This window comes from Myotis nattereri (assembly GCF_964212035.1).
Source record: "Myotis nattereri genome assembly, chromosome: 11".
NCBI classification, from domain to species: Eukaryota; Metazoa; Chordata; class Mammalia; order Chiroptera; family Vespertilionidae; genus Myotis; species Myotis nattereri.
The window spans coordinates 31,332,052-31,345,115 of NC_138086.1; the positions used below are offsets into that span (position 1 = coordinate 31,332,052).

Consider the following 13,064-nt stretch of genomic DNA (forward strand, 5'->3'; position numbering starts at 1 on the left):
CTTCCTTTGGGCTTCAGCGCAGTCGTTTGCAAAAGGGGGTGAATAATCCCTGATCGATTGGTTGGTTCATTCATTCCAGGGGCTTTGCTAGGTTCTGTTCGCTAGAGGTGCATGGACCGACCCAGCCTGTGAGGGGTTCGCGTCTGGTGAGAGAACCCCCGCCTACAGGTGAGGAGGGCGAGTACAGTGAGATTTTAGCACTTCTTTGGGGAGAAAAACACCAACTCTGCTTTTCAGGCAAAGGGATGTTTATCAGAACTTCGGAAATTTAGACTTTTCCTGGGACTGGAGAAGAACTGTGTTGGGTCCTTGGAAGGAGTGTACATTGTCAGCTGATACATTGCATGTTGGGATGACAGTAGAAATGCTTACAGGAAAATATGCAGAGTGCCTTCAGAGCCCCATCAGATGTGATGCTCACAGCCTAATTATAATTAGTTAATCAGAACAGGTGGTGTATCCTCATTTATTAATGAGGAACGTAATTCGCAGCCCTATCAGATGCCTTCCTTCCAGCCTAATGAGCTCATTAGAACAGGTGGTATGTCCTGGTTTTACTGATGCGGACGTAGAGGCAGAGGCCACATGACCCACCCAGGCTCTCACTGCCAGTCAGTGACAAAGCTTGGGCTCCAGTCTAGGCCTCAGGGCCCGTGAGCTAGTGCTCGCTACAATACGCTGGGCAGCCTCTATGTTTCCACTCGTTTAGAATATACGAATTATTCGTTGGGTGATAGATGACCTGTGAACAGACATAGGGACTCTTAGATGCTTCTCGCGCGGATGATTTTATCTGCACTCAAACTTGACCTCCTTCAGAGCCAAGAGTCCCAAATCTCTAGCTTCTACCCTGACAATTTCTCCTCGCTTCGAACAGTGAGGTCTGCTAAGCGCAGACTTCCCTTAGGGCAGCGGTTCTCAACCTGTGGGTCGCGACCCCTTTGGCGAACGAACGGTCCTTTCACAGGGGTCGCCTAAGATATCATATCAGATATTTACATGACGATTCATAACAGTAGCAACCTTACAGTTATGAAGTAGCAACGAAAATAATTTTATGGTTGGGTCACAACATGAACTGTATTTAAAGGGCCAGAAGGTTGAGAACCACTGCCTTAGAGACTCCTGTGTGCTTGTTAAAAACAACAAGGACAGCCCAACCAGAACAATCGGGGTCTCGGGGATAATGCTCAAGAACCTGCATTTTACACAAGCCCTCAGCATTTTAGCAACTTTTACACTGGCCTGAGAGAGGCCTCGTTCTAGATACTCGCCCATATTTACCCTCTTCTTCATCTGAACTGACTACCTATTTGTGTTTTCCTGAAGACACTTTGGTATTTTTTGTGTCTTTGTGCACATTGGTCTCTTTAACTCCTTTCTTGGTAACTCCTCCGCATTCTTTGAGACTCAGTGCAGTGTCTTGCCTTCTGGAAAGACTTCCCTGCCTGCACCACTATGTCACCTCCAGTCTGGTATCAGATGTGCCTTTGGGTCCCATTCTGAGCTAGCCTGGACTGTGTCCCCGATTCACGGGAAGCTGTGTTTTCTGGCCTAGTCTCATTATTGCTGGTGATAAGGATGTTGCTTGCCTTCAGAGGAATTTTAACCAATGGTGGTGTTAAAGAAAAAAATTATTTAGTAACACTTGTTAAAGAATGGCAAGGCAGACTTTACTCAAAGGGCTGGGGGGAGAGGCGTCTCCATGGATGTAGAGAACACTGTAATGGGCATCTTGGCGTAGGGGATGGAGATCGGACTCAGCTCCCACCACCGAGGATGGGTGGGGGCTGGTAGCCAAGAACCAGGTGGAGGTTAGTGAGTGAAAAATTACTTAGGATATCAGAGATAAGGGATTCTTATTACAATGACTCGAGAGAATTTTTGCCAGGGTGGTCAGATACCTATGGTGGTTTTTGTTTGGTTGGTTTTTTTTGCTAAACTGACTTAACAAAATTCTTATTCAAACTGGATTCTATTAGGACAGAGGGAAGCCAAAGGCCGGGCCTTCTCCAGCAGAGAGCTCAAAGGAGCCTGATTAGAGTTAGGCCAAGAAGAGAGTCTTTGTCTGTGGTTAAAGGGAGTAATAAGAACTAGAATTTTCAGCGAAAGCAGCTTTTTTTTTTCTTCCTCTTAGTTTATTTACCGCATGCACACACAGTCATAAAATTTTCTCTGTTTAAATATTTATCTGTTTAGAAAATGATTTATGTTCATTTTAGAAAACTTAGAAAATACATTGCAATTTAATAAATAAAATGAATGTTGCCCGTTATCCCACAACCAAGAGCGAACTACTTCAGTTTTTGTGTGTTTATTTCTACCGGTATTTTCTCCATTTATATTTGTGCTTGGACATAACTGGGATAATACCAATTATATATGGCTTTTTAGCCTGCTGATTTTACTTAACATTGTGTTTTGAGTTTTTTCCACATCAGTAAAAATTCTTAGTGAAGAAAAATTTACTGTAGGAGAGGAAAAAGTTCTACCTGACCCTAACTGCGTCCCAAGCTGGGTCTGTAGATTAACCTGATAAAGATAGATTAACAGGAGAAAAGCATGCACAATGATTTACTGCGTTTCACGTGACACGGGAGCCTGCAAAAGAAATGGAAGACCCAAGCAGACAGACCTGAGTATTCTGTGCTGGGTTTGAGGAAGAGTGGGGGGTATGAACGCAGAAGGAGTATGAAGTAACTGTCCTAAATCAGAAACTTAGCAGGGGCTGCTTGCCAGGATTCTTCCTGGCATCCCTTTGTCTTGGGAGAGAAGGATGCTCTTTTCCGCCAGGTAAAAAGAGGGCACCTCTCACAGGGTTTTTTGACCGGTTTCAGGCTAGTTGGTGAGGTAGGGGAGGAGGTCAGAGTGACCTTTCCGCTTCTACCATTTTCTCAGATTCTTTCAGGTTGAAATAGTCAATTTGGGGGGAGCATGTCCTGAACTCCATCACATCCAACAGTTACTTATTGCAAAGATATTCTGTGCCAGGCCTTATGTAGGCACTGGGGACAGAGCAGTGACCAGAACAGTCCAAGTCCTTACTCTCATGGAGGTCACATTCAGTGGGAGAGCTAATAAATTAGCAAGTGAGGATCATCAAGTAATAAGTGCTGTGAAGAAAACAAACAGAATAAGGATGTATGTTGTCCCTTTGTTTTTCAGTGAAGTTGGGCTGATGTACTTTCCCTTTAGGAGTGTGTGAGAGTCTGTCTCATTTTATTTGTCATCAGTGAATATGAGCATTTAAAAAAATGTGTTGATTTTATAGGTGACTAGTGATAGTTCTTTGTAATTTGCATGTCTTAGATTACTCGGGAAGTTTGAACATTTTTACATAGCCATGGCATTTCCGTGCACCAGGTCTCTAGTATTCATATAATAGATTGACAAATACTCTTATAGTCACTGTACCATAGAAGAAAGGAAAAACAGGAAGCCTGGAATTTCCTTCTTTTTCTGCTCCTCCTGCCTCCTAAGGTAAAAGTGATCAGAGAAGGAAACAGTGTAGTTTTAGGTGAGAAGAAGTGAAGAAAGAAATTTTAAAAGATGGGTGGGCAGATGAGGAGATGAAGGCTGAGACTAGAAAGGAGAAGATGGGGAGAGGCCAGAGAGGCGGTAAGAAGGAAAGGAGCAAGGGAAGGGGGACAGGGAGAGGATGAACGGCGGGAAGACAGAGTCATAGGGACTGTGCATGCTGACCTTGGATAATCATGTGTATATTTTTTTCTTTTTCTGCCTCTGTAACCTGGCAAATCTCTAGAAGATGACGATCTTTACAAAACTTCGAAACCATTGGAAGAAAACAACAGCTGGAATCTGCCTGCTGTCATGGGGAGGCCATTGGCTGTATGAAAAACACTGGTAAATATCTGAGAGGCCCCCTCCCACCCCACCTTCACCTCCCACAGCAAAACTGCCCAAAGGGCCTAAGGTTAAAATCTCATTCAGCTGGGCTTGTGGCTATAAAACATTGTGGTGCAGAAAGAAAAACAGGCGTTGAAACCACAAAGACAAAGGCTTCTTGTAACCAGTTCTATAAAATGGAACTATGCGGAGCTGCTAGCACTGATGCTGCAGCGGATATAGATTATAGTCGTGAGATGGGGAGGGGAAAAACTTAAGGCCCAACCTAGAGAGAGATAAGTCTCCTACCAGGTTAATAGTGGACAGGAACGGGGACTCGGGGCTCCTTGCGGTTTTACTCTTTCAGTTTCTTACTATAGCCTCTGGGTCTCTTATCACTCTGGTTGCTGGACAGTTACTGAATCTGCTTCCTCCAACCCCTGTGACTTTCCTCCTCTGTCCCTTTAGCCTGGGTTAATATGAACGAGACAAAGACTTTCAAACCTTTTGTTTAAATAAGGAATTCTGCAGAGCCCTGGTTTTATTAGCCTTCAGGCCTAGAGGGAGGAGAAAGCGCCTGAGTTCCTCTTCTGATTTAATATGGTAATAAGATTTAAATAAACAGTTTTTGCATAAAAATTATGCAGGTTATTAAAAGAACCAATCAATTTACAGGCTTTTGGGGGATTAAGGGCTACATCTTAAGTATATAGCAAGTCTCTCTGTGATCCAGGTGTGTTCAATGAGTGCTTATCAAACAGAAGACAGAGCAGCAAGGCTTTGTGATGGCCTCCACATTAGAAAGGAGATTTGCAATGATGCTTTTGTGAACGTTCTTGGTTCTCCACGGCAGGGATAATTATGATGCAGCACAGTGTCTAGTATTTTGCAGTTGTGGAGAAGATGGAACATTCCCCCCACCCCCTTTCTTTCTAAGTATCCTCAATGCTAAGCACTTGAATTCCATTAGCTAGTATATAAAGAACAGGCCTGAGGAGCTTAAAGATGGTAATACATCAAAAAGAAAAGGGTGGAGGAAAGCTTTAACAAATGGAATATGAAGCATATGGTGTTTGCCTTTTCCTCCCTTTTCTAACTACACTTGAGTCCTCAAGGAAAGGCTCTGTTAAAAAACAAGATTCAACTGAATAAATTTGAAGATCTAATGAATTCAGAGATTCCTGAATCAGGCCGCAAGCAACCCATCTAGCAACTAGAACAGTGATGGCGAACCTTTTGAACTCAGCATGTCAGCATTTTGAAAAACCCTAACTTAACTCTGGTGCCGTGTCACATATAGAAATTTTTTGATATTTGCAACCATAGTAAAACAAAGACTTATATTTTTGATATTTATTTTATATATTTAAATGCCATTTAACAAAGAAAAATCAACCAAAAAAATGAGTTCGCGTGTCACCTCTGACACGTGTGTCATAGGTTCGCCATCACTGAACTAGAAGGCTGCTCTGAAGGGATGTATAAAGTGGAAGGTTTTGATAGGAAGAGTGGGGCTGGGGAGCTATTAGCAAAATCAAGGATTCATTTTGCTCCAGGATGTTTCTTTGGGAGGGGTAGTGGTGGAAGAGAATGGGAAGGGTTCAGTCATGCCTCTTCTATGTATGGGGGATGGAGAAGGCCATGTGACAGTTAACTGGTTCTTGAGCAGAAAATTCCTGAGTGATTAAGATTATGTTTCTGGGCAAAGTTGAAACTGCAGTTGGAGCAGGTCTTAAATCTGGGTTTGGTGTCATGGGCATGAGTGACACCATTGGGGGCTGGGATTTTCTCCGTATCAGCTCCTTATCCCTTCTGCCACAGTAGGAATTAGGGTTTCCTTTGCAGGAGCACCCAGTGTAGTCCTTGGCAGGCTCAGTCAGGGAGAACCTCCCACCCACTGAGGACTACTGCTGTTTCTTTTCCTAGGTGATGATTTGAGGAAATCACCATGTCCTCTGTTCCGGATGTCTTTTAGAGGTGCACAGTCATTTCTCGTCGGTGTAGTCCCATTAAGTCTCCAGCACATTGGAGGCCTCATTCTTTTTATTTTTTAAGTACACAGTTTGGTGGTATTAAGTACATTCACACTGTTATGCAGTAAATCTCCAGAACTTGTTCATCTTGCAAAACTGAAGCTCTCTACCCACTGAACAACAACTCCCCATTTCCTCCTCCCCCAGCCCTGGCAACCACTCTCCTACTTTCTGTGTCTGTTAGTTTAACTACTTTAGATTCCTCGTATAAATGGAGTCACATGATATTTGTCTTTTGTGACTTGCTTATTTTTTTTAGTGTAATTTCCTTAATTTTCATCCATGTTGTGATATATGGCAGACTTTTCCTCTTTTTTTTTAAGGCTGAATAATATTTGTTATATGTATATACTACATTTTCTTTATCCATTCATCTGTTGATGGATATTTGGGTTGCTTTAACCTCTTGGCTAGTGTGACTAATGCTAATACAGTGAACTAGGGTATGCAGCTGTGTCTTTGAGATCTTGTTTTCAGTTCTTTCAGGCATCTATCTCTATATATAATCTATATATATAAAAGGCTAATATGCCAAGTGTCCGACTGTCTGACCAGTTTCTATGATTAGCACTGACCACCAGGGGGCAGATGTCTAATGCAGGAGCTGCCGTGACAGGCACTGGCACCACGGACCTGTCCCCCATAAGGCAACACTCGGCTTCCCCCAAATGGCACACAGGCCCTGCCACCACCTAGGAGCGACGGCCCACCAAATTGCAGCCAACACTGCTGAGACCCAGTGGTGCAAAATGCGGCCCCTAGCCCAGCAACAGTCACTGTGGGTGCCGGGTAATGACGTCACGTAGCAACGCCCGGCTTCCTCTCCCTAGCGATGACTAGCCTCCTTGCAGTTTCTTCAGCCCAGAAACACGACTTGCTTTATAGCCAGGTGTAAACATTTCACACTTTAACCAAATGTCTGTGAAGTGTTTTCCCGTGCCTCATCTCATTTGATCCTCACAGAATTCCTGGAGTAGGTAGATAGGAGACTCGGTGGAATCCTGTTTTCTTTTCATTAACTGGAAAATGGACATTTAGAAAGTTTAGAGACTTGACCCGACTGAAAAGAAGTAAGAAATAGTGGTCCTTGAAAATGACTTCAGGTTTCTCACTGTGCAGAATATAGTCAAACACTGCTGCAGTTAAATATTTTACCCTTTGTTCTCCCTGTGTGGTCTACAGTAATAATCTGCTTTGTGTTGATATTTACTGCTGTGTTGCTGACAATTACCTGAAAGAGAAGTTGGGGTGCTTCACTGGGCTAGAAAAAGTTTAGCTACATCAGAAAGGAGGTCTAATTAAGCAAGTTTATTCTATATATATCTTATACTAGAGGCCCGGTGCACAAAAATTTGTGCACTCGGGTGGGGGGGACCCTCAGCCCGGCCTGTGCCCTCTCGTAGTCTGGGACCCCTTGGGAGATAACGACCTGCTGGCTTAGGCCTGCTCCCGGGTGGCAGAGGGCAGGCCCAATCCCTAGGTGCAGCCCCTGGTCAGGCTCAGAGCAGGGCCGATTGGGGAGTTGAGGCGCTGCCCCGTCATGCACAGAGCAGGGCAGATTGGGAGGTTGTGATGCCACCCTCAGTCACGCTCAGGGTAGGGCTAATTGGGGGTTGGGGCACCATCCCCTGTCACACTCAAGGCAGGGTCGATGGGGAGGTTGCGGCGCCACCCCCTGTCACGCACAGAGCAGGGCCAATCAGGGGGTTGGAGCGCTGCCCCCGTCACCCACAGAGCAGGGCCGATCAGGGGGTTGGGGCGCCGCCACTCTCATACTCAGGGCAGGGCCGATGGGGAGGTTATGGCTCTACCCCATCACACACAGAGCAGGGCCCGTGTGGGGGGAGGGGGGGCTTGGGGAGCTCCCCCTTATCAGGCACAGAGCAGGGCTGATCAGGGGGTTGGGGCCCCGCCCCCTGTCACACACAGAGACACAGGGCGATCAGGGGGTTTGGGCGCTGCCCCCTGTCACGCTGAACCCGGTGCCAGGAGGCATATTACCCTTTTACTATATAGGGTAGAGGCCTGGTGCATGGGTGGGGCCCGCTGGTTTGCCCTGAAGGGTGTCCTGGATCAGGGTGGGTGTCCCCACTGGGGTGCCTGGCCAGCCTGGGTGAGGGGATGATGGCTGTTTGCAGCTGGTCACACACCCTTCAGGGTGGGGGTCCACACTGGGGTGCCTGGCCAGTCTGGGTGAGGGGCTGAGGGCTGTTTTCAGGCTGGGAGTGACTGAAGTTCCCAACCGCTCCTTTTTTTCTTTTTTATTCTGGGCCAGCTTTACCTTGAGGCTTGGCTCCAGCTTTAGGCCTCCGCGGCTGAAAGTAGGTTTCTGGCCTTTGCTTACAATGTTGCGGATCTGCTGGCTGAAGTCCGGTGGTATTTGTTACAATGTTTCTTAAACTGCCCGCTCAGAGGCCTGCAGTCGCAGGCGGGGAACATTGGTTTCCTCCAACAATCCTCTGTCACTGAGGCAAGCAAGCCTCATGTTAGTTTCAAGCTGCCTGGCTGCCGGCCGCCATCTTGGCTGACAGTTAATTTGCATATCTCGCTGATTAGCCAATGAAAAGGTTAGCAGTCGTACGCCAATTACCATGTTTCTCTTTTATTAGTGTAGATAATAATAATAAAAGGCCAATATGCAAATTGACTGAACAGCAGAATGGCCACCAGGGGGCAGACGCTTAATGCAGGAGTTGCCCCCTGGTGGTCAGTGCACTTCCATATGGGGAGTGCCACTCAGCCAGAAGCTGGCTCATGGCTGGCCAGCGCAGTGGTGGTGGCAGGAGCCTCTCCCACCTCCGTGGCAGCACTAAGAATGCCCAACTAACAGTTTAGGCCCGATCCCTTGGGGGCCTAAGCCTTTAGTCAGACATCTCCCGAGGGCTCCCTGGCTACCAAAAGGGTGTCTGACTGCAAGCTTAGGCCTGATCCCCCGGGGAGTGGGCCTAAGTCGACAGGTGGACATCCCCCAAGGGATTCTGGACTGCAAATGGGTGCAGGCCAGGCTGAGGACCCCCTCCCACCCCCCCAGTGCACAAATTTTTGTGCACCAGGCCTCTAGTATATATATAAAAGGCTAAGTTGACTCGTGCATGCGTGATACATATAAAGCTCTCACTGGCGCCAAGTGCATGTGTGTGTTTCGATCTGTCATTGTCGATGGTGAATTTGGTTGACACTTCTATTATAGAGAAAGGGCGAATAGCAATATTAAAATATTTCTTCTAATTAATTTCCTTTCAATGTGCATGAATCTGTGCACTGGGTCACTAGTATACTAAGAAGTGGTATTGCTGGATCATATGATAATTCTATTTTTAATGTTTTTGAGAAACCTCTATCCTATTTTCCATATCGGCTATACCATTTTACATTCCCACCAACTGCACAAGGGCTCCAATTACTCCACATCCTCATCAACACTAATTATTTTCTGTTTTGTTTTGTTTTTAATAGGGGCCATCCTAATGGATGAGATATGGCATCTAGTGATTTCGATTTTTATTTCTCTAGTGATTACTGATGTTGAACATCTTTTTATATGCTTCTTGGTCATTTATTTATCTTCTCTGGAGAAATGTCTAAGTCCTTTGACCATTAAAAAAAAAAAGTCAGGTTATTTGGTTTTATGTTGCTGAATTTAGGCATTCTTTAATCCCTTATGAGATATATGACTTGCAAATATTTTCTCCCATTTCATAGATGCCTTTTCACTCTGTTAATTGTATTATTTGATGCACAGAAGTTTTTAAGTTTGCTGTCATTCCATTTATCTATTTTTGCCTTTGTTGCTTCTGCTTTTGGGTCATATCCAATAAATCATTACCAAATCTAGTGTCATGAAGCTTTCCCCATATGTTTTCAGCTAGAAGTTTTACAGTTTTAGGTCTTATATTTAGGTCTTTAATTCATTTTGAGTCTTTCCCCCATTGTGTTGTTTTGGCATCCTTATTGAAGATCATTTAGTTATATATGCATGGATTTATTTCTAGGCTCTCTGTTCTGTTCCATTGCTCTACACATCTGTTTTTGTGCTAGTATTATGTTTTTTTGGGTTTTTTTGATTATTATAACTTTGTAATATGATTTAAAATTAGGACATGTGAGTCTTTGAACTTTGTTATTTGGGGTCCCATGAGATTTCATATAAATTTTAGAATTTTTTCCCTATTTCTGCCAAAAATGCCACTGAGATTTAAATAGGAATTGCATTGAATCTATAGATCGCTTTGGGTGGTATGGACATTAAGTTTTCCAATTTATGAACATGGGATATCTTTCCATTAATGTGTGTCATCTTTAATTTCTCTCAGCAGTGTTTTGTAGTTTTTAGTGTACAAGTTTTTTTGCCTCCTTGGTTGAGTTATTCTTAAATATTTTATTCTTTTTAATGCTATCATAAATAGGATTATTTTCTTTTTCATTTATTTAAATGAAATCTTTTTCTTTTGTTTATTCTCACCAAGGTTATGTTTTACTGATTTTAGACAGGAAGCGGATGGGGGAGAGAGTGAGAATCAGCGATGTGAGAGAGAAATATTGATCAGTTGCCTCTCACCCACGCCCCAACCAGGGACCAAGGATCAAACTGCCACCTAGGTATGTGCCTTGACCAATAATCAAACGCACACACTTTTGGTGTCTGGGACAGTACTCCAACCAACTGAACCACTCAGCCAGGGCTTATTTCCTTTTTCAGATTGTTCATTGTTCGTGTATAAACATGCAACTGATTTTGCATGTTGATTTTGCATCCGTCAACTTTGCTGAATTTATTTTAACTTTTGTTGTTGTTTTGCATGGAATCTTTAGGATTTTCTACATATAAGATCATGTTGTTTGCAAACAGGGATAATTTCAGTTATTGCTTTCCAATTTGGCTGCTTTTTATTTCTTTTTCTTGCCTAATTGCTGTGTAGGACTTCCAGTACTGTGTTGAATGGAAGTGGCAAGAGTGGGCATTCTTGTCTTGTTCCTGATCTTAAAGGAAAAGCTTTAAATATTTCACTGTTGAGTATGATGTGAGCTGTAGGCTTTGTACATATGGTCTTTATTATGTTGAGGTAATTTCCCTCTATTGTCTTTTTTTTTTTAATCTATATATATATATCCCTAACTTTGTCATAGAAAAGTCCTCACATTCTTTCTTTATACTAATCTAGTTTCTTTTTCCCTGAGGAACTTTTACCCTACAGCTCTTTTGAGTAGAAGCTGCCCTGCCCCTTCAGTGGGTTGGCATTCTCTTAGGTCCTCAGTATCTATTCCAAATCACTCGTCTTTCATCTTATGAAAACCCCTTCTCCTTTGAGGCTCTATCATAGAACTGTAAGCCTTCCAGCTTTCTGAGATCTCACCTACATTAGGCTTAGGTGCCTGGATTATCAATGTCCTTTCTTTTTAAGTGCTGTTAGCTTCTTGGATGCCTTGAGTGTTCATGTGCATGACCTATCTGACACCCTAACTTCATCTATTCTTGGGGCTCTCACTATTATTCTTCCCTATTTCAACCCTAAGCACGCTCATTGGTTGAACGCTAACCATCACTTGCCCTTGTTCCACTTCTGAAATATGAAGCTTCAGTATCGTAGTTTCTCATATGACCTTCTGTTATTCCAGTTTTCTTCCCTTCTACTTTTCAGTGTTATCAAGACCTCTTGTCCCTTGGACTCTCCATTTTTGTCCAAATATATACCCTTTCATTTTTCCTATCCTAGATTCTTGATTCAACCAACACCTCACTCCCTAACTCCATTTTTCACATGTTCTCCCCTGGCTTTTTCAGTCTCTCATTTCCTCCTTTTTTTTCAGTTAAAGTTTTTGAGTAGGTTTTCTCTGCTTCCCTATGCTTCTCATCATCTTCATTAGAATTATTTTCACCAGTTTCATTTTTCATTCTTTTTGATCACTCAGCTTTAGACACAGTTGACCCTCCTTGAAACACTTTTTTCCTTGATTTCTAACTCCCAAATTTCTGTTTTCCTCCTATATGTTTAGCTGTTCTTTCTCATCTTTTACTCCTCCATTTATCAAGTAGTAGGGAAATGGTTTTCTTGGACTCTGCCCTCGGCCCTCTGCTCCTTACATGGTCTCTTCCACTCACAATGGCTTCAGTTTGGCTATATGTAGACAAACCCCTGGTTTATGTTTCCATAAAGATATCTTTTGAGGTCCATACCTATGTATGTATTCAACTGTTTACCTTACCTGTCTACTTGGATGCTTCACAGGTGTCTCAGCCTCAACAGACTAAAAAATATAATCAAAAGGTTTCCCAGTAAACTGCTTCCTTCTCAGTGATTAGTACCACTCATCACCAACTCATTTCCCAAACTAAAAATTTGAACATCATCTTCCATTTGTCCTTCATAGTTACTCCCCACATTCAGGTTATACATTCTAATAGATTCTGCTTTTTTTTACATCTCTTAATTTGTTCGATTTCTTTTGTGTGTCCTCACGTCACCACCTTTGTCCATATTACCACCATCATCTCTGGCCTGGATTCTTATTAAATGGCTCCTAACTGTACTCTTTGTATCTACTCTTGTCTGTTTCTAATCATTTTTGCACGCCATTGCTGGAACAGACATCAAAAGTGCGGATTGCTGTTGCTTTTAAACTCAAGTTCAAAATTCTTATCAGCTTCACATGAGTTGGCCCCGTGTGTATACATTGCTAGCCTTGCCACACTACGTTGTAGCATAGAGAACTTTCAAGTTTTGCAAAGTGATATGTTCTTTCTGTTTCAGGATTCCTTGAAGGGACTTTGCATATGCTGTTCTCTCATGGAATTCTTTCTCTTACTCTTCTTCCCATTTCACATAACAACAGTCCTCTACCATTTCTCCAGTGATATGTATTCCCTGTCTGGAGAGACAGTCTAGGTTAGTCAGTCTTCCTACATTTTCTTCATAGCACTGTGAACTTCTATGTAGTGCTCATTACTATTGTAATTATTTGTTCCACTTATTTCTTATTTACTATCATAAGACTCTAAAGAGCAGAGGTCCTGCTTGTCTTTCTCAGTGTCGTTCCCAAGGCCCAGCACATAGAAGGTTCTTGTCATATATTTTATTTATGGAGGAAGGAACCAATATGAGAATGTAGGTCTGAGTCAGAGGGCAAAATCCCTGGCCACTTCTGAATTCACAACCCCAGACTGTTGGATGTTCCTATAGAGAACTA

The 13,064-nt window shown here is 43.3% G+C and overlaps 1 protein-coding gene across 4 annotated transcripts in view; it reads left to right on the forward strand.

Annotated features, from left to right (window-relative positions):
- The window catches only part of AGK (acylglycerol kinase), a 99,823-nt gene that overhangs the window by 25,845 nt on the left and 60,914 nt on the right, over positions 1–13,064 (forward strand). For 2 of the 4 annotated variants that reach the window (XM_081102489.1, XM_081102490.1), the window contains exons 2-3: positions 80–168; positions 3,764–3,864. In XM_081102489.1, the coding sequence (XP_080958615.1) occupies positions 3,767–3,864 (98 nt within the window). In that variant the 5' untranslated portion in view covers positions 80–168; positions 3,764–3,766. The remainder of the gene's footprint in view (positions 1–79; positions 169–3,763; positions 3,865–13,064) is intronic. The other 2 variants (XM_081102487.1, XM_081102488.1) reach the window with 2 other exon arrangements.